At 33.0% G+C, this 22,254-nt stretch overlaps 1 protein-coding gene across 1 annotated transcript in view; it reads left to right on the plus strand.

The window, feature by feature from the left end:
• Positions 1-22,254, plus strand: part of UGGT2 (UDP-glucose glycoprotein glucosyltransferase 2) — a 133,221-nt gene that overhangs the window by 61,616 nt on the left and 49,351 nt on the right. The window contains exons 17-23 of the mRNA XM_081127976.1: positions 838-1,002; positions 1,345-1,468; positions 1,562-1,660; positions 3,643-3,737; positions 10,083-10,289; positions 13,806-13,937; positions 19,272-19,396. Coding sequence (XP_080984102.1) covers positions 838-1,002; positions 1,345-1,468; positions 1,562-1,660; positions 3,643-3,737; positions 10,083-10,289; positions 13,806-13,937; positions 19,272-19,396 — 947 coding nt within the window. The remainder of the gene's footprint in view (positions 1-837; positions 1,003-1,344; positions 1,469-1,561; positions 1,661-3,642; positions 3,738-10,082; positions 10,290-13,805; positions 13,938-19,271; positions 19,397-22,254) is intronic.

A 22,254-nucleotide genomic window follows, 5' to 3' on the forward strand; every position in this document is an offset into this window, starting at 1 on the left:
TGCTTTTCTGGGCTCCCATAGACCCTTGTACATGCCTGTGTTTTGTTTGTGTATATATATGAACAACTTGAGAGCAGATTTTCAGCTCTCTATTCACAGGGCCTAACCTAATATTAGTGGCATGAATTCAATAAATGCTTATTAAACAAATGAGTACAGGGATAAATGAATCTCTGATCCTGGTGAATGATGTCTTTTTAAAAGTAAATATCATACTTTATATCAAGGGTCAGCAAACTACAGGCCATAGGCCAAATCTAGCCCTCCCACTGCCTGTTTTCTTAGTCTTGGGTGACATGGCTACACTTGTTTGTTCATGTGCTGTGTATCGCTGCTTCTGCATTATAACATCAGAGCTGAGTAGATGGGACATGGACCTGATAGCTCACCAAGCCTGAAATGGGTATTATCTGGCCCTAAACAGAAAGTTCCCTAACTCTTGCTCTGTGTACATAAAGTCCTTCCCTTTAAATAATGTTTGGAGCCCTGCCAGGCGTGGCTCAGCGGTTAAGCATCGACCTAGGATCCAGGCGATCAGGGTTCGATTCCCTGTCAGGGCACATGCCCGGGTTGTGGGCTGCAGCCGATCAATGACTCTCTCATCAGTGATGTTTCTAGCTCTCCCTCTCCTTTCCTCTCTCTGAAATCAATAAAGATATATTTAAGAAAATAGTAAAATAAATAAATAAATAATGTTTGGAAAGGATGGATAAAATGAGCTAAATTAACATTTTTTCTCTGGCATATAAAAATGTGGCAGTGTCCCTTCTTTTGCTTATGTATTTCTTTTTTAGACAACGATGTTCTTTTTAACTCTGATATTTTTGAACTGAATAGGCAGGAGCAAGCTTTTATAAGGTGACTGGCCTGGGCCCTTTGCCTCAAGCTCTTTATAATGGTGAATCCCTGAACCATGAGGATTTGAATATTCAAAAACTAGAAAGAGCTCTTCTTCAGAAAATGATGGATGTGACTATATATTTGCAAAGGGAAGTTTTTATGGTAGGTAAGCATTTATGAGAAAATACATGATGAATGATATTTATATATGATTCTTTGTATTAAGAAATCTTTTAATAGCAAAAGTTAATTTTGTAAAAATTTTTATTCTGATATATTTAATAATGATATTTAAAGTAATAATTTTATCTGTTCATAATTACATCTAAAAATGGCTTATTTGGAAAGAAAATTCAGTTTTACATGAAAATTTATTATAAGAATCTTAAATGACATATTATTTATTGATTTATTTTAGATTAAGTAGTCTTAATCTCTGCATACCTTTAAAACACATGCATATAAATTGCTTATATTACCTAAATAATATTTTTCTTATTTTAGGGCACATTGAATGATCGAACAAATGCAATTGATTTCCTTATGGATAAAAATAATGTTGTACCCCGTATAAATCATTTGATTTTGTACAGTGAACGGCAGTACCTCAACTTAATATCTACATCAGGTAAAATAATTCTCCTATATTACTTTTCTACAAATGCTTATTAAATTGTGAATGTTTTATTAATCCATTATTATTTAATATGAAAATTTTCAGTAACTGCAGATGTCGAAGATTTCTCTACTTTCTTTTTCTTGGATTCACAAGATAAGAGTGCTGTAATTGCAGAGAACATGTATTATTTAACCCAAGAAGGTAATAAGCATATTTTATTTTCCTGGATTTATTCCTAAAGTAGCAAAAACTTGTAATTTTAGTAAGGTGTTGGCATGATACATTTTTATATGTTGATATTTTACTGAGACCCCGTTTTCAGTTTGAGAGTTTGTAATTTGTTAGGATATAAGATTTGTGCTAAGAAAATGATGCCTTCTATCCTAGCTAATTATAAATGGAGAGGAGTTCATCTTAATTTTTTAGCCTTTTTTTTTTTTTAAAGCAAGTTATACCATTTTCACTTTTTCCAAAAGCAATAAAACTCTCTCAGGACTATGTAAACTGATATCTTATGATGCATGAATGAAAGTATAATCCACAGATCAGAGGAGAATAGTTCTGAATTCTCATTAAACAACATGTGGATGTTTTGCTTAGGTTGGGGGTCAAAACAAAGGAGGGGAGACCAAGACAGGAACATATTTAGAAATAAGAATTTAGCCTAGATAAGGAAGTCTGCAGTGGTGCCACATATTTTTTTAGGGTACAGTGATTTATTCAGATAGGTGAAGATAATTAGAGAATGGTTGTTTTTTGTTTTGCTTTGTGTAATTTGACCTGCTTAGCTGTAGGGATAAAAATGAGAGCTAGTACATAAAAGAAGGCTGATTTATATCTCAGTATATAAAGCAGTAACTTCCTAACAATGAGAGTGATCTAAAGAGAGAATAAACTATGTAGTAGGGGGTAAATTTTTATATCAGAGAGAGATTTAAGCAGGGGCTACACAACCAGTTGTTGAGAATGCTGTGGAGTGAATCCAGCTTTAGACCAGATGGCCCAGAATTTTCTAACTTATCCATGATCAGTTAGATTTATGTTCAGAAAGTGATCTATCTACACAAAATCCAACAAATAACAAAATGTAAAATAAAAGTTCCATTTTATGCCAGGCTAAGGTCTTGAATATATAAAAGTGAAGGGAAAAGGAGACAGAAATAGGGAATAAAAGTTAGGATAAACATTTATCAGGTTCCGGGTTGTATTTCAGAAGTTGCTTCTGGGCATCAGAGTAAGTTAGCCTGTAATTAATGCCCTCTGGTTAAATCTCGTGCAGTTTAAAGGAATACTTTACTGAGAAACATCTAAGTTCCTCTTTGCAGTTATGTAAATGTGTAAAGAAATAAAGACTTGTGAGAAATTTACTTAGCACTTTTGAAATATTTCTCAATTTACTACCTGTTACAGTAAAAGGGGTGACATTAAGAAGGCATAAGGATTCTTTTTCTTTAGTCTTTGAAAAGAATGTGCTGTTTGGTAGAGCAAATTTTTATAATTGTTTTAAGTGGGTCATGTGATCTAAAAGAATAATTTTTCTATAGGTTTTAATGATGACCAGACAAATATTATCTCACATGTTATATACCAAGGCTGGATGAAATAAATGACTTTAACTGTAACGTCAGAATTAAAAATTGTTTCTTTCTGTGGCATCCAAATTTTCAGATTTTTCAGAAAAAGAATTGTACTGATGTTGATGGCACAAGATGATGTGAGTTAGTCCAGGCATTTTGAATTAAATGAATCATAAGCTAGTAAAATATTGTTGTTTTTAGTATCTACTAATAAGCTTTGTTGTATCCGGTTTTATATATATGGGGATATAAATATCAGGTTTTTTAATTTAATTTTTTACAAATGTAGCTAGAAGGCAGTTTTGCTTGCCAACACTGGAATGATAAGCATAATATAACTTTCTCTACTCATAGAAGTATCCCATAGATGTGTCCTTTAAGGGCTGTTCTTTCTTCTTGGTACCTGAGTTTATATAGAGCTTATATCATGAGTTACATTTCTAGCATTTTTATAAACATGTCACTGTGTTTGTATGATGTTTTTTATATTTGCTTATTTTCAGAAAGATTAATATTTGTGTGTGTTTTTATTTTGTTAACTGGGTATGTCCTCTGCTTTTAGTTTGATTTTTTAAAGAATTAGTTTAAACTATTTGAAACTTTCAGATGAAGATGTCATTTCTTCAGTTACTCTCTGGATTATTGCTGATTTTGACAAACCATCTGGGAGAAATATGCTTTTGAATGCATTAAAGCACATGGTGAGTAAGTCTGCCTAGATAAAAGCACCTAAGAAACATAAACCAAAATATTTTATGATATTGTTTTGTATTAGCTAAGTGCGAATTTATTGCTGTATAACAAATTACTCTATAACTTAGTGGCTTAAAGCAGTAAACCTTTATTTTCTCGCCATTTCTGGGGTTTAAGAATTCAGGAGTGACTTAGCTGAGTGGTTGTGGCTTGGGGTTTCTCATGAGGATGCAGTTAGGATGTTGGCTACTGTCATCTGGAGACTTTACTGGAGCTTATTTTAATCCACATTTCAGTTATGTCTGTTACACATAAAACTTAAAAATAAACAAGTAGCCTGGCCAGGCATGGCTCAGTGGCTGAGCATCAACCTGTGATCCAGGAGGTAACGGTTCGATTCCTGGTCAGGGAACATGCCCAAGGTTGCGGGCTCGATCCCCAGCTAGGGGCGTGCAGGAGGCAGCTGATCAGTGACTCCCTCATCATTGATGTTTCTCTCTCTCTCTCTCCCTCTCCTTTCCTCTCTCTGAAATCAATGAAGATACATTTCTTAAAAAAATTCTGGAAGCATATTCTTTCAGAGGTTCACAAACTGCCCTTACCAATTAGTTACAATGTCTTCCATTATGCATATGTTGGCATGTTTAATGATGTTCCACATTTCTCTGAGGGTCTGTTCATTCTTTTTACAATTTGTTTTTCAGATTTTTATATTCTCTATTGATTTATCTTTAAATTCACTGATTCTTTCTTCTGCCAACTTATATCTATTGAACCCTTCTAGAGAATTACTCATTTCAGTTATTCTACTTTTCAACTCGAGAATTTCCTTTTGGTTCTTTTTTATAATTTCTGTCTCTTCATTATTATTATTATTATCTGTGAAATATTATCATACCTTTCTTTAATTCTTTAGACATGATTTTCTTTAGTTCTTTGAACATATATTTATATGTCTGTTAAGTCCAACATCTAAGGCCGCTCAAAGACAGTTTCTAATGCTTGGGTTTTTTCCCCATTTGTATGAATCACACTCTCACATTACATGTCTCGTAATTTTTTATTGAAACAAAACATTTTAGATAATACACTGTAGCATATTTGGATACTGGTAACAATCCCTTGCTCCCCCAATCCCAGCAGGACTACTTGTTTGTTGGATAATTTTTTTTTTTTTATTGGTGTGACTGAACTAATTCTATAATGTCTGTTGCCCTCTCATTGTATATCTCTGATATTCTTGCTTAGATGTTTTTCCCTTTGTTTTATCTTTTATGTTGGTTTCCTGGGGAATGTCTCTGGGTCAGCATAAACCACTTACTGATCAAAGGTAATGCTTAAGTCCCCATAGCCAGTTAGATTTTTCATCTTTACTGTTGAATGTGTGACTGACTTACAGACTACTTTCACAGCTCAGAAATATTATGATTTTGCCTCACATTCACCCATGGAATAGTGTCTTGGAATTTACCTTTATAATTACTCCTGAGAAGATTCAACCTTTGGCATGTACACAGTCACACAGACTGCACAGGATTCATTTAACATTTTTTAAAATTTAAGTATAGTTGGTATACAGTCTTATATTGGTTATATTTCAGATATATAATATAGTGATTTGATATTTTTATACCTTACAGTGTGATCACCCCACTAATTCTAATCGTCTTTCACTGTGTAATTTTATTTTTAAACCTGTCTTCCAAGGAGTTGCCGTGGGACAGAGTAGATTTTTATTCTGCAGTGTTTATTCAGGGAATGCTTTTAATTCTTCCCTGTGCCCGATTCTGATTGTTTTGAGTGGGGTTTGCATAGCATATGTGCAGTTTTGTAGACCCTCAGTAACAAGTGTGATCCCAGGACATCTCGTCTTGTCTATCTCTTTCTCTAATTATCTCTGTTAAACTTCTGGCTGCTCTGTCTTTTCACATAACGTGTGTGTGTGTGTAGAGGGCGGTATGAAAAGAGACCCCAGGTAGGATTGTATTCATAGGCTGTACTTTGCTGACTCTTGGCTAAGTATATTATTTGAATTTTCTGTAATATCATTTCTTATTTTTATTTTCAGTATTATTTTTTCCTTTTTTATAGTTTATCTTTATTGTCAAAAGTATTACAGATGTCCCCCCCAATTGACCACCTCTCCTCTTATCAACAGGATGACAGATAAAATTATTCCTAAAATTCCAGGTGAAATTCTTTATTCTTTATATTTAATTACTAATTTTCAGAGAAGAGAGGTGGTGTGACAGAAGTCACTTCTGTTGATGGCAAATACACATTTTTTTTGTCTTTTAATTTCAAGTGTCATTTGGCTCATGGATTTTTTTTTTTCAGTGTCTTCTATCAGTTACATGGTTTACTCTTTAAGTCAGTGGTGGAGAACATCCTGGCCCGCGGGCTTTTATACGGTCCGCAAAATCATTTGGTCTGGCCCTCCCAAGGCAACCACAGGTGGGACTCAAAATTCAGTAAATCTGGGAGCTTTTTTCATAGCTAATTTTTAAGTTGATAATTTTGTATGGCCCACAAATGATGTTATAAATATCTAAATGGCCCTTGGCAGAAAAAAGGTTCCCTACCCCTGCTTTAAATGCTTATAGTTCCCCATTTTGGCTAGTGAACCTCTCAAGCTGACTTCTGTGTCCTTTTTCAGAGCACTTTGTTTTCTGTCAAAAAAAATGTCCCTTTCTCACCTTATAGCCTCTCTGTCTCAGATCTATATTTTGTCGTTTATCCAAAGACTTCTGACTCCATTTAGTGGGAAATGGTAGTTAGAAAACCAGATCTGGGTAACAAGAGTGCTCATTATTATTAGGATGTCATTGCTTCTAGGCCATTTCAGTAGCCAGAGTGTGATATGTGTTTCTTACAATTTTTTTTCCTGTAGAAAAAATATTTTATCTTTTTTTTTTTTTTTAATATATCTTTATTGATTTCAGAGAGAGGAAGGGAGAGGGAGAGAGAGAGATAGAAACATCAATGATGAGAGAGTCATTGATCGGCTGCAGCCTGCAACCCGGGCATGTGCCCTGACCGGGAATCGAACCTTGATCGCCTAGATCCTAGTTCGACGCTCAACCGCTGAGCCAAGCCCGACTGGGCTAGAAAAAATATTTTTAGCATAATAATTCACCTCAGAGGAGGGGCTCAAAGGAAATAAAGCAGAACGTGACAAAACTTCAATGAAAAGCAGACAAAACCATGAATGATAGTATGAAATTTTAGCACACCTCTCTCAGTAACAAGTAGAACAAGTACAGGAAAAATCCATAGAGATGTGTAGAAGATTCAAAAAGCAAGATAATCAAACTTGACCTAATGTACATGATAGAAAAGTACAAAATGAATAGTATATGTTCTTGGAAAGTGCAAATGTAATATTTAAAAACATTTGTAGATGCTAGGCTATAAAGCAAGTCTCATAAAATTTTGAAGGATCAAAATCATACAAAAGTGTATTCTCTGACCACAGTGTAATTAAGTTAGAAATCAAAAACAAACAAAACTAGAATATCTGTATATTTGAAAATTAAGAAATGTTTCTGTGTAAACTGTTGATACAAAACCGCATATTTGAAAGTATTTTTGAAATGAATGAAAATTTGAATGACACTAAAACTTGACAATTACAACTAAATCTGTGCAATTCATAAATATGTAAAAAGAAAGGGTGTAATATCAGTTATCTAAGCACAAATCTTGACATTTAAAAATAGCAACTTAAACGTTTATCAAAGAAAGGAAAGGAAAAGTTAAAGATAAAAACAAGAAGTAATGAAATAGTAAAGGTCCGCAAAACCCAAAGTTAGTTCTTTGAAAAGATTAATAGACTGGATAAAATACCTGGTAAAACTGTTCAAGAAAAATGGAGAAGCAGACCCAAACATTCAGTGCCATGACTGAAAGAGATGTCAGTCAGGATCCTGTGGACATAGTAATGGTAGGAAGAAGATGTTTTTAATTATTGAAGGAATTAACTCTGTAATTTAAAGAAGTACTCAAAATAGAAAACCCCAGACCCATTTGATCACATTAGTACAAACTATACCAAGCACTAGTCTAACACAAAATGTTTTCCAGAGAATAGAAAAATTAGCAGTACATCCCAACTCATTTTACAAGATCATCATTACTTCAAATCCAAATCTCTAAAAAGGCATTATAAAGAATGGAAAACTCTAGGCCCATCTTATTTATGAACATAGATACAAAAATCCTAAACCAGTGAAGAACAGAATAAACAGAAACCAGGAGGGAAAATTTTAAATTGTCATGTTTCTAAATTGTTTATACAGAAAATACATATAAATAGATGCATAAATTATTAGAATTAATTCTTTAGTTTAACCAGGTTGCTGAATAAACAGGTCAATATATAAGAATTAACTTTTAGGAACTGCAACAAAAAAGAAATGCATTTTAAATGAAGATATCACTTATAATAGTATCAAAAATTTCAAGTACTAGGACTAAATGTAACAAAGTAAATTTATGACTTTTGCCAAAATATTGAGAGAAAATTCAGGAGTTATACATGAATGGAGAGATAGACCATAATTATGAATGGAAGGACTCAATGTTGTAAGATGTTAGTTCCCCCAAGATTGATGTGTAGCTTCAGAGCAATTCTAATATGAATCTCAGCAGTTTTTATGGAAATCGTCAAGTCTATTCTCAAATTTATATAGTGATTCAAAGCACCAAGAATAACTAAATTACTCTTAAAGAAGAGGAAAGTGGGATAATTGCTCTGGTGGATATAAAGATCTTTTATAAAGCTATAAAATTGAAGACAATTTCATAGAATAGAAAAATAGAGCAATGGAAAAAGAATAGAGAATGCAGAAACAGACTCATGCATACATTACACTTGATGATTTTAAAGTCAGAGAAGATTTCTAAAACAACACAAAACCCAGTATCCATGAGTTAAAATACCAATAAACTGAACTACATTAAAAATTAAGGACTATTTTTGTCAGAAGATACCATCAAGAGAATGAAAAAGCAGACCACAAAAAAGCAGAAGTTATCTCTATACATATAACAAACAAAACACTCAAATCTTAGAACTCAAACCCCTATAAGTCAGTAAGAAAAAGATAATTATTTCCAATAAAATAATGGCAGAGATTGAATAGACAAATCAGTAAAGAGGCCAGTGAACATATTAAAGGATGCTTAATATCATTAGTGATGAGAAAAAGTGAATTAAATCCTGATGAGATATCCTTACATATCTACCAGAATGATTTAAATTAAAAAGTCAATGGGGTAATGGAACTCTTATATGTTGCTGGTGGGAATGAAAACTAATCCAACTGTTTTGAAAAACTGTTCAGCGTCTTCTAAAGTTGGAGCATATTCTGTTTGTAGAGCACCAAACAAAAATTCAAATATCCAGCATCAGTGGGATGGATAAAAGAAAGTATTCATGCCATGGAATTCTGTACAGCACCAAAAAAACAAATGAATAAATAACTGCACCTACACAAAACAATGTTGATGAATTTTGACAATTATGTGGAGTGGAAAAAGAGTACATACTATATGATTGCATTTGTATGATCAAAATGGATAAAATGTTTAGTGATGCAAACATAGGTGATAAACTATAAAGAAAAGTAAGAATGTTATTACCATAAATGACAGGATAGCTGTTGTCTTTAGAAAAGTGGGTGGGTGCTCTCTCATCATTGATGTTTCTATCTCTCTCCCTCTCCTTTCCTCTCTGAAATCAATAAAGATATATTAAAAATAAAAAAAAAGAGCCCGGCGAGGCGTGGCTCAGTGGTTAAGCGTCGACCTAGGATCCAGGCGATCAGGGTTCGATTACTGGTCAGGGCACATGCCCGGGTTGCGGGCTCGATCAATGACTCTCTCATCATTGATGTTTCTATCTCTCTCTCTCCCTCTCCCTCTCCTTTCCTCTCTGAAATCAATAAAGATATATTTAAAAAAAAAAAAAGTGAGTGGGTATAGTAATTGGCAGGGGTATGAGAGATGTCTTTGACAGTACTCTATTTCTTGACCTGGATGATAGTTTTATGGGTTAATTTGCTAACTCCTACATTTTTGTTTTGTATTTTTATTTATTTCACAGACATGCATACACAAGAAAAGGTTAAACAAAGTATTGCATTATCAAATAAAGAGGTGCAGCTGTTGGAGTTACTAAAATGATTGTTTTTAGGCTATTTCAGTGATAGGCCACCTTCAATAGTCAACATAGAATTTGACAGTGAAAGATGTTGTATGGTAAAGTATAAATTTGATTGGAAAGAAAAAAGTTCAACTGTAAAAAGGTATGTAAGATACAGATCTTTTTCATCTATAAATGTGTTTTGCAGAAAACAACTTTTCATAGTCGGTTGGGCGTTATTTATAATCCTACATCAAAAATAAATGAAGAGAACACAGCTATTTCTAGAGGAATTTTGGCAGCTTTTCTTACACTGAAAAACAACTTTTTGGGAAACTTTCTCAGGAAACTGGCAAGGGAAGAAACTGCTACAGCTATTTACTCTGGAGATAAAATTAAAACATTCCTTACTGAGGTCAGTAGCTGTTTGTTTGAAATAAGTATGTATTGAATATTTTAAAAATATAAGTCTGTGTGCTTAGACATAGCATGTTACTGAAAAACGTCAGTTAAATATAATCATTTGGGGTAACATATTTTTTTAAATGGGAAAAGATAAATGTTAAATGATATGATTTTGCATAGAGGCATTTAACAAATTAGATTTCATATATTTCATAACAAATTAGGTTTTAACTACTACTTCATGATCTTTAAAGTTGATACCATTCTAGTTAAGATATGTACTTAAGGATTGGGAGTTGAAGGGTTATGTAAATAATCCTCAGGTATTTCACTGAAGGAGTCCAGTATGAGGGAAATGAAGGAGTCCAGTATGATAGAAGATGATCTTCTGGAAGAAAGTTTTACTAATTCATTCAAAAAATATTGTCTGCCAGACAATGGAGATACACTTGTGAACAAGGCAGATAGAGTTCCTGTTCGTGTGGAGCTTACATGGTAGTGGAAAAGACAGGCTAAGTAAGTGGTATTGGAAAAATAAAGAAACATAAGGTAGGTAGTTCGAGGGATGCTCTTTTAGCTGGAGTGGTCAGGAAAGGTATTTTTGAAGAGGTTACATTTGGACAGAGCTCTGAAGGAAATAAGATATCAAGCCCTGGAAAGTCTGTGAGGAGAATGTACCAGGTTCAGGAACGTAGCAACTCTAAAGGCTTGATACAAAGACAGGATTGCCAGGCTTGAGATATAGGCAGAAGATCATTTTGACCAAAATATAGAGGATATGGAGAGTACTAGCATATGAGGTCAGAAAAATAACCCCAGATATTTCAAGTACTTGTAGGCCATAGTAAGGAATTGAAATTTTTTCTGGATATAATGGTAAGTCATTGAGGAATCGTGAAGAGGTGAATAACCTTTAAAAAGATGACTCTGGAAACCTTGTAAAGATTTGATAGTAGGTAGACAAGAGTGGAAATAGAATGAACATTTAGAATGCTATTGCATTTCTTGCCTATAATCCAGGCAAGAAATAATGGTATCTTGGACTAGATAGTAGTGGTGGAGATGGTAAAATGGTTGATAAATAATATTTGTTATGGTCAATAGGATTAGTTGATCAATTGTATGTTACATGTGAAGATAATAGGCTAGGATTTTGGCTTGAACAGCTAGACTTAATGGTGGTGTCTTTTTTTTTTTTTTTTGAGATGAGGAAGTCTAGATTGAAGAGAAGATTTGGACACATAGGGGATCAAGAGCTAAGTTTTGTGCATGTTAAGTTGCAGATGCCTATTGGACATTCAGGTGGAAATGTTGAGTTGACAGTTGAGTAAATGAGTGTAGAAATCAGTGAAGGGTTGGAAAGTCAGTTTAAGGATGATCAACATTATATGTAATTTCAAGCTAAAAAACTGAATGAGAAGCCTCAAAAGTGAGGGTGAGATAGAGAACAGAGGGGTTGCAAGATAAGCCCTGGAACAATCCAAAATATAGAGGAACACAAGGCAAGGATGATCCTGTAAAGGAGACAGAAGAGCCAATGAGTTAGGTAGATAACCAGGAGAGTACAGTATCCTGGAATCTAAATGGAGAATGTATTTCAAGGAGGGAATGATCACCTATGCCAGATGTTTCTGAAATCCAGCTTCATAACTGACCACTTTATCTGTTGAGGTGGTCATTGGTGACTTTCATAAGAATAGTTTCAGTAGAGTGATAAGCATAAAAGTGAACTAGATTCAAGAGAAAATGAGAACGCAGGAAACAGAGACAGCAAGTGTAGTTCTTTTAAAGAACTTATACATGGAAGAGAGAAGTATTCTGTAGGCAGAATAGGACTTGAGATCAAGTAAGAATTTCTAAATTTGGGAGATGTCACTTCTTTGTATGCTAATGGAAACAATCTATCCAAATAATGAGAAAGGAGATATATACTGAGGGGAGCAATGTTCTTGAGTAGATAAGAGGTGCTGAGATCCAATGGACAGTGTTAAGTGTTGGTCTTAAGAACAGGAATCATTAATCCATTTTAACCAGCAGAAAGGCAGAATATATGGGTACAGGTGCAGAAGGGTAGATGTATTTGGTGGTAGCAAGATAAGTACTTCTCTTCTGATTACTTCTATTTTCAGAAGAAAGGTCATTAGCTAAGTACTAGAGTGTTAGTGGGTGCTGTTGGAGGCTTGAGGAAAGAGGAGAAAATGTCAAAATATTTTTCTGTTCTGAGAGTGAGAAAGTGAATTCAGTACATTAGTGTGGGAAGATTTCTGAGGACCCACTTGAGGTTAATGACCACAAAATGAAAGTGAGATCATCATTGGTTGCATGGTTCCCCCCCGCCCCCATCTTTATTAACACTGTTGGGTCCAATTGCAGAAGAGTAGAGTTGTATTTATCCAGAGTTGGGTTTTTTCCAGGAGAATATAACTGACAGGAAGCAGTCAAGGGAACTGAGCATGGAAGGTTGATGTTACAGTAAAGGATTCCAGGGTATAATATGGATGAGAGGAAAATTATGATATGGGAAGTACAATGGACAATAAATAAGTGGTAGGGTCAGTGGACTGAAAGTGTTGAGTAATGCTTGGTCTGGTGACACTGGAATGAATGAGCTGGAAGGTCAGGAGCTTGTGGTCAGAGAGGGGGTAATTGAGATAGAGATTTTAGAAGTAAGGAGATCTAGGGCTGCACTATCCAGTATTGTAGTCACTAGCTACATGTAGCTATTTTAAACTTAAGTTAAACTTTAAATTCAGCTCCTCAGTCATACTAGCCACATTTCCAGGGCTCAGTAACCATTTGTGGCTGTGACTACTATATTGGACATTGCAGGGGAAACTTTTCTACCATCCCAGGTGCACCTGGGAATGTGTTAGAAGTTCCGAATGTAAGGCTCCACGCTAATCTGCTGAAGGAGAATCTATATTTTAACAAGGCACTAAAGTGATTTGTATACACATTAATGTTTGATAAGTACTGATACGGAAAAGTATGTCCTAGTATGACGATGTAAGGAACTTAATTGTGATTTATTTTCTGTGCATGTCCATATATTTTATGACTCTGACCATAGGTTACTTTGTGTTTCTGAAGTTAAATGCTCTGTTTCTAAGTTGATTTTGTGGGGTTAGTATGATGGGGTAAGATAGGTTTTTTTTATTTTAAACACTATTTTTTTATTGAGCACACCAAAATGGGGGTTACTGAGTTCAAAATTTAATAAACGTTTTATTTCTTTTCTTGAAAGTTAAATTTTATTTAAATTAATGTTCCCTAGCATTTTACTAATCAATAATCTACCTGAAATTCTCAAAGAATAAATAGCAAACAATCTACTTGTAAAAAGATATACAAATATTGTAATTGACTTGGCAAAGAAAGAGTTCAAAAAAATATGGTTTCTGAAGAAAAAACTTTTTGTCATAATTGAGTATAATTTAAATTTTACACTAATGTATTAAAATAAGCTTTGTTAAGAAAATAATATATCTACTGTTCTCGTATTCATTTTATTATTTTCATGCTTTAGGGGATGGATAAGGATGCTTTTGAGAAAAAATATAATACCGTTGGGGTGAATATTTTTCGAACTCACCAGTTGTTCTGTCAAGATGTACTTAAGCTGCGTCCCGGAGAAATGGGTATTGTCAGCAATGGCAAAGTAAGTAGAAAAACATTTGCTCACTTTTCTCAGTGACACTATGGTACAAGGGTCTCAAACACACCTGATATAACACACACACAGAATGGTGCTCATTTGCCAGGCACACCGGACAGGTCTCAGCCAGAAGTAAATGGGTGCTTAGAAGTTTCATTTATGGCTCAGCACCTGTTACTTCATCCCTTCCCCCATTGATGAGAACATTGAATGCAGGTAAGGAAGAATGTTCTTGTGGGGATAACTTTTATTTTGTCCTCATGTAAGTACTAGAATAAACAATTTAGTAAACTACAACATCGTGATTGAAAACCACTATTACAGTAGGTGTAGAAAGTACATTGTGACATCTTGTTACTTCTTACAGCTTTCTCTACAGTTGTTTAATAACAGTATGATATTTTTGTATTGAAGTATAAAATATTAATATAACCTTTAAAAATCTATATGAAAAATCACTTCCACCATCCTAATAAAATTTATTATTAAAGTTTATTGTTTCACCTTCTAACCTTTTTCTTCCCTACAGAGTTATTTCTGGTTTTCTTAAATACATCATTGTAATTTTATATCTATAATTTTATATTACACTTTTTTCTCTTAGTATATTATAAACTGATTAGAGCATCTTTATAGACACTAAGTTAGTGGATAATAGCTGCTTATTAATATATTTTAAATATGATAGCCTAATTTTATTTATCTGGAATTATTTAAGTTTTAAAAAATTGAATCTAGTGCTTAGATTTATTAAGAAGTAAATGTGTTTGATATACCTCTGCTTGAACTATCAAATTATATATTCCTAAATCATCTTCAAAGCTCTGATATACTTTTGTTTTCTTTGTCTTCTACATTTTTATGAGCTCTGTTCACCTGTGGGTTTATTCCCATATCACTATTCCCTTAAAATTATGCTTATTTATTCTTTCTTATCTGATTCGGTAAATAATAGGAATTGGAGAAGAGCAAGAAACCCATTTCCCCAAGCTTCCACAGATAAAATACATCTGCTTCAGTGTAATGGTGTTTAAGCTCACTAATTGCATTAGCTCCTAAAGGCAGTTAGACTGAGGTTCATCTGTGTACAGTGCTGTTTTATAAACTGATGACAGCAGTTGCCATTTATTATTAAATAATATAAAATATAGGGTGGGGCAAACATAGGTGTACAGTTGTTCATATGGAAAATAGTATAACAAATAATAATGCAAGAATAAACTGTGTTTCACATACTCACAATTGTAAAGCTACAATTTTAGCTTTGCCCCACCCTCTATTAATGAGTTTTTATAGGGAGTTATGTGGAATCCCAAAGATGACATTGCTTATTCTCTAACAATTACTTTGGGAAGAAATACAGCTATTTAGAACAGTTGTAAAGTATATAACTACCTTTGGTTCTGTCAGTCATTTTAAGAAATAAAGAGGAAAATAGATTAACTCTCACTATATCTAGTACCTTGCCTTTTGATTATACATTATGAAAAACCTAAGTGTCATTGTTTAATATATTTCCTATATTGTTATCAATATTAGTGATAACAAATATTAGTGATAGTTATGTTCAACTTCTCCTGGAACTATATTTTCTTCTTTTTTTTTGAAACTGCCAAAATATTCAGATATTAATTTTTCATCTGCTGTGAACCAAACATTCTTCTAGATTTTCAGAGTATAGTAGTGAACGAACATGTTTTCATGGGGAGAGACAGATAACAAATAAGGTGTCATTTGGGCAGAGAATCAAAAGAGGTGAGGGAGGAAGCCATGTCTGGAAGAGGAATTTTCTAGGTAGAGGTAACAGTGAGTACAGAGATCCTGAGATGAGATTGTGACTGTATGTTTTAGGAATAGCAGTTACACTGAGAGTATCAGGAGAGAAGCTCAGAAAAGTTGCTGTGGACCAGATCAGTATGGATTTATAGGCAGTTTACAATTCCTGCTTTACTCTGAATGAGGTGAGGTTCATAGTTCTGGACAGGGAGTTGACATGATCTGACCTGTGCTTTATTTGTATCTCTAGTGGCTGTTACATTGAGAATAGACTATAGGGGGTCAGGAAACCTGGTAGAACGTATTTCAGTAGTCCAAGTGAGAGATAATGATGGCGTACACCACAGTGGCTATAGTGGAAGTAGTGAAAAGTGGGTGTGGTATATGTTTAGGAGGAAAGGTGAACAGGAATTGCTGTTAGATGTGATGTGGGGTGTGGAACTATGTAACTAGCAGAATGGAGTTGCTGTGTATTCAAGTGAGAAGGACTGCAAGAGGAGTGAGGTTCAGGAGGAGTGGAAAGGGAAACGTAGAGAATTCAGTTCTAGACATATTAAGAGTTCAGTGTTCAGTTCTGGATCTCCAGGTAGGCTTGTTGAGTTGGTAGTTGATCCTATGACCTGAATCAGGGTAGAGGTTGGGGGCTAGAAATAATATATCAAATTCTGTTGACTTTTTGTGTTGATAAATAGAAATTGTAGTTGTGATCATTCTTTTATTTATACAACCGTAGTTTGAATAGAAAAGTATACTATATCTGAAAACAAGTTCTGTGGTTTGTAACTATAATGTAATATTTAGCTTATTACTCTCAGTAATAAAGCACAATAATTGCAGCAATTATGGCAGATAATTATCATTCTGAATCAAATAGTTTCATGTTTGACATAATTCTGACAGTTTATCATTAATCTTCATTCTGAACCTGTCCAAATGTTTACATTAGAATTGGAACATATTCAAAATTAAAATTATGAATGATCAAAACTGGAACCAATCGTACTTTTTTCATTTTCATTTTTTTATTTTTCAATTACAGTTGACATTCAATATTATATTAGTTTTAGATGTACAGCATAGTGGTTTGACATTTATATAACTTATGAAATGATCTCCACAATCAGTCTAGTACCCACCTGACACAATACATCATTACTACAATATTATTGAGTGTATTCTCTATACTGTACTTCACATGCCGGTGATTATTATGTAACTGCCAATTTGTACTTCTTAATCCCTTCACCTTTTTCACTCTGTTCTTTAACCTCCTCCCATCTGGCAACCAACAATGATACTTTCTTACTGCATGCTGAAGAATTAAAAATTTATCTACTTTAATATCAAATAAAACCCTAAAAAATGCTGTTACTATAATTACAATATTTTGATCATACTACATATTTACAAATTGCTGAAAGACATGGGGTAGTAGAGAATAGGGAAACAAGCAAGGCCTTTTTTTTCCCTTAAGCTAGATAAGTCTGGACAAAGCTAGACAAATATATCACCTCTGTGAGGCTTGGTTTCTTCATTTGTACACTGGGAATGGGAATAGTATGGTTTATAGAGTTGTCAGATTAAGTATACTTTTATACATAAAGCACATAGAACAGCCCAAGACACTGAGTAGATTTTCAGTCAATATTCACTCCTGTTTTCTCTTTAAATATTTGAAGGCTGTCATGGGATACAGTGGGTACATTTGTAGATTGATTTGTGGTGCACCTGATGAGAGTCAGTATAGAATTAAGGCCAGTTGATCAAACTTCCATGAGTGGAGAGAGATTTTTAGCTCAGTGTGTGGATGAGCACTCTGAAGAGTTTTCTAGAATTCTAATAAGCTGTCAAAAGAGGTAATGCCATTTCTATTATAGCAGTTATTCTGTATAACTGAAAAATCACATTTCTAAAATGTTGTAAAGAAGATTTAAGCACAAGATAGGTTTTATTGTACCAATGCATGATTTTCAAGTTTAATATTCCTTTTCCCAACATGGACATGATGTGATTTTATACTATTTAAGTTACTTTGATTCACAAATATCATATTAACTCTAAGTAGAAGAACTGAAGACACAAAAGAATCAAGTTTCTCCTAGGTCTCTGATGCTGGACTTAACATAAGTGAAATAGAGTTGACTCTCCGGTGAATTTAATCAGTAAAAGCAGCCGTCTTGTTAATTCCTTAAAAAATAATTTGAGGTTTTATTTTCTTATTGTGTGCTATTAACAAAACTGCTTGAGTCACTAGAGGTGCTATAGATAAAATTTCAACTATTTTCTAGGCCTCTCCTATTCGTAGTCCAAAGCATACAACTTTGAAAGTGCTTTCAAAGTTATCTTAAAAATGATACAAAATCTTAAGGTGATGATATGTTTATATGTATACTCTTAGTTTTATAGTATCCATTTTTTAATTTTTTATTTTTTCTCAGATAACATGAAACCAGTGCATTTTTATTATTATTTTTGTTGTTCAAAATATTACAGATGTCCCTTTTTCTCCCCATTGACCCCTTCCACCTTCCTCCCCATTCCCTCACCACACCATTGTTTGTGTCCTTGGGTTATACATACACGTATATAAATTCTTTGGTTAATCTCTCCCTTCCCCCACCCCTTGCCTTCCCTCTGAGACTCAAGAGCCATGTTTTATGTTTAAGGTGAAAGACGATATCACCTGTGACATGGGCAAATAAGAAAGATTCAAGAACTATACTTCATTAGGTTTTAGAAATTATTAACTGCAGAAGCAGATGAAGGGGAAGTGAGGAAATACTGTAACCATTTCATTCTGATCTTTTTACTAAGAAAAAAATATTCTACTTGACATATTTTCTGGTTGTCATTGAGCACAACTATTTAATGCATAAGGCTATCTCAGGTCCACCTTCTGCATCAGGGTTTGTGTTCATAATAGTATGGTGATTGCATGTATTAGTTTTCTTAGAAAATGCTAATGGTAGTAGAATTGGTGGTAGTTGTGATGGAATAACCATCTTGAGAAATTAGATATGTGGCAGTTTGACAGCTAACCCCTCTGTAAACCTTTAACTGGTTTAAAGCTAGTCTACATGACCATGCTGAGCTCCAAACCATTTATCCATCAGTTACGTGAAGACTGGTTAGTATTATTAAGTAATTATGTGGTTTGTCCCTTGGTTTTTACTCTTTTATGCCTTGCTTATATATTAATGTTTACTTGTATGGACTACAGTTTATAGATAAACAAAATAAAATTGAAATTAAAAGATTTATGAAATAGCTCATTTACTTGAGAATGAAAAGTCTTAGGTTTTTGGAAGCATTATATTTCAAAGTAAAACTTTCAAATGGAAATAATTTGCTACTTTTTGTTACTTTAATTTTGGTGTTTATGCAAATGTTATTTCTCTTCTTTTTTATCCCAGTGGGTTTAGTAAATGGTGGGATTGATGGCCACCATCTGTTTAGTCTCTAATTGATTTTTGCTTAAAGAAATATCTATTTCATGAGAAAATATTTCATGAAATAACTGTTATCTTCTAGAAGATATACAGTAACTGCTTTTATTTTAAGTTCTTAGGACCTTTAAATGAAAATTTCTGTGAAGAAGATTTCTTCTTATTGGAAAAGATAACATTTACTAACTTAGCAGAGAAAATTAAAGGCATTGTTGAAAATATGGCAATCAACTCAAAAAAGTAAGTATTTAAAATCATAGAGCAATTCATTTCCGGGTTTGGTATTTTCCATCTCATTCCTTTTTTGTTTTTAAGATTAGAAAATGTTTCAATACATACACAAGTTAAGATAGAACAAAAGACATATAGAGAATATAAAGAAATAATAAAAGACATCCATTTACTCACTATCACCAAACCATCAATGTTAATGTTTTGTTTTATTTGCCTTGAATCTTACTGTTTTTCTGTCTACCCCACTCATCCCAATCTCCTCCCTTCCCAAGAGGCAACCATTTTCCTAAACATTTTCCTAAAGGTTGTGTATCTGACACCCATATTCATGGTTTTGCTTTTGCTTTTGCTTTATATGTAAATACACAATCAGTTTTGATTGTGTTGGATGCCTTGACCTCTTTAGAGAAATGCTCTTACACAATAGACTCCTTTTGCTTTATCCACGTTCATTGATGCAGAGCTTCCTCATTCATTTGAACTCTTCTTAGGATTTCATTTTATGAATATACTGAAGTTCATTTCTACGATCCATTACTGAAGTACAGTTAACTTGGTTTTAGTTTTTTACTATTACAGAAGTGCTATAATGAACCTGCTTAATGTCTCCTCATGTAATGTGTGAGTTTAGAGTAGAGGAGTGTGTTTATTGGGTTGTAGGATATGCTTCTTTTCAACTTTACCAGATATTGCTAAATTTTGTCTTTCAAAGTAGTTGGAACAATCAATACTCCCACTAGAAATGTATGAATTCCTGTTTCCCCAAATCCTCACCAATACTTGGTGTTATCTGACTTGTTAATTTTTCCTGTCTGATGGATGTGAAATTGTATCTTGTATTAATTTGCATTTCTTTGAGCTCTACTGTAGTTGAGTATCTGCTCATATTATTATTTTCACTCATGTTTGTTCTTCTGTAAAATACCTGTTCATATCTTCTATGTGATTATCTGTTGGGTTATTTTCTCCTGTTAGTGATTTGTAAACATATTGTTTATGATTCTGTATATTAATCTTTATCAATTGTATGTTCTACAAGTATAATATTTGTTTGTGACTTGACTATTTACTTTTTTTATTATAAAATGTTACCATATATAGAGAGATTTTCTATTTTAATGAAAAAATAGTATCAGAGTTGTTCATTCATAGTTTATCTATGATCTGAGAGAGAGAGAGAGAGGAGGAGGTGTAAGAATTTTCCTTAGTCTGAGTTTGTGAAGATGTTATCTTTTATTTTCTTCTAAAAGTTTTGCTTTTTTTCTGATTTATATCTTTAGTTCTTCTTGGATTTTTACATTGTTCCCTGGTCTGTTGCCTCATGTCAATCCCACACTCTGGTTACCACAGCTTTAAAATAAATTTTGATAGCAGATAGGAAAAACTCCCCCTTGTGCCTCATCTTCAAAATTGTTTTGACTATTTTTTGCCCTTTGCTTTGCAGTGTAAATATGATTAGAACCAGCATAATAAGTTCTACCCAAAACACTCCTGGAACTTTTATGGGAATTTATTTGAATCTATAGATTAGATTAAGGAATTGTGATCTTTATATAATATTGAATTATTGTACTTATAAAATACATGTATATTATTTATATGTAGCTATACAAATATACACATATATTTATAATATAAATAATATTTGTAATATATGCAGTGTATAATTTATATGTAAGTATACATGTTAATATGTAGATAGATAGACACACTTGGTGTGTGTTTTTAAGGGAGTTCTTCAGTAAAGCTTCAATTTTCTTCCATGAAATCTTGCCTTTTTTTTTTAGATTTCCCCCCCTAGTATTTTACAATTTTAGCTCAGATTGTAAATGCTGTATTTTATATTATATTTTTAAATTATTATTTTTTGCTAGTTTACAGAAACAGTATTGAGCTTCTATATTAATCTTCCTTGCTGGACTCTTATTTTTGTAACATTTTGTCTAATATTAGAGCTCATGCCAATTGTGAATTATAAGAGCTTTGTTCCTTAACTTCCAGTTTTTAAATCTCTGATTTATGTTGGCCTTTCTTTTATTTTAGTTTGCTCGGTTTAGTGAGGGATATATTTATTTTACTGGTTTTTTCATATATGTAGATCTAGGACATGATAGGCTCTTAATTGTTTTTTGTTTGCTTTTATCAATTTTAGTTCTTTATTGTATCTTTTTAATCTGTGTATTTATAAACCTCTCGATTTGGATTCTTAGCTTATTAATACCAGATTTTTTTCCTTTACATATCCTTGAATTACAGGCTTGAATTTTTTCTCTAAACACTTATTAGCTGTATTACATAAGTTTTGATAATATTTCATTATGGTATTTATTTTTCCTGATTTTGTTAAGGCAAAATTAATTTTTATAATTGTTTCATACTTTTTAATAACATTTTCTCTAATTGTGTGGAAGATTTTAGGTGTGTCTATTAGATTGAACTTTTTTTTCACATCAAAATACTGAATTTTTCTTTGTTTTATCTGTCAGTTACTAAAAGAACTTTGTTAAACACTACCACTAGAATTGTGGATATATTATTTAATTTTTGTATTCTTGTTTTAAATATTTTGAGCTATATATTGTTATGTATACCCTGATTCAGAATTATCTTTCTAGTAAATTATTCCCTTCATCATTATATAAATTACTTCTTTCCTAATAATGACTTTGTCTTAAAGTTTATGAGGTCTGGTATTTAAGCCATGTTGACATTCTTTTTGGATATTTTTCTGTTATATCTTTTTTTATTCTTTACTTTCATTGTATCCATGCATCTTAAAGCATATAGGTAGGTATTGGGGGTGGTTATCTTTCTTTCTTTTTTGTTTTTAAGTTTTATTATTGTTTAAAATATTACAGATGTCC

The sequence above is a fragment of the Miniopterus schreibersii genome, assembly GCF_964146895.1.
Source record: "Miniopterus schreibersii genome assembly, chromosome: 2".
Lineage (NCBI taxonomy): Eukaryota > Metazoa > Chordata > Mammalia > Chiroptera > Miniopteridae > Miniopterus > Miniopterus schreibersii.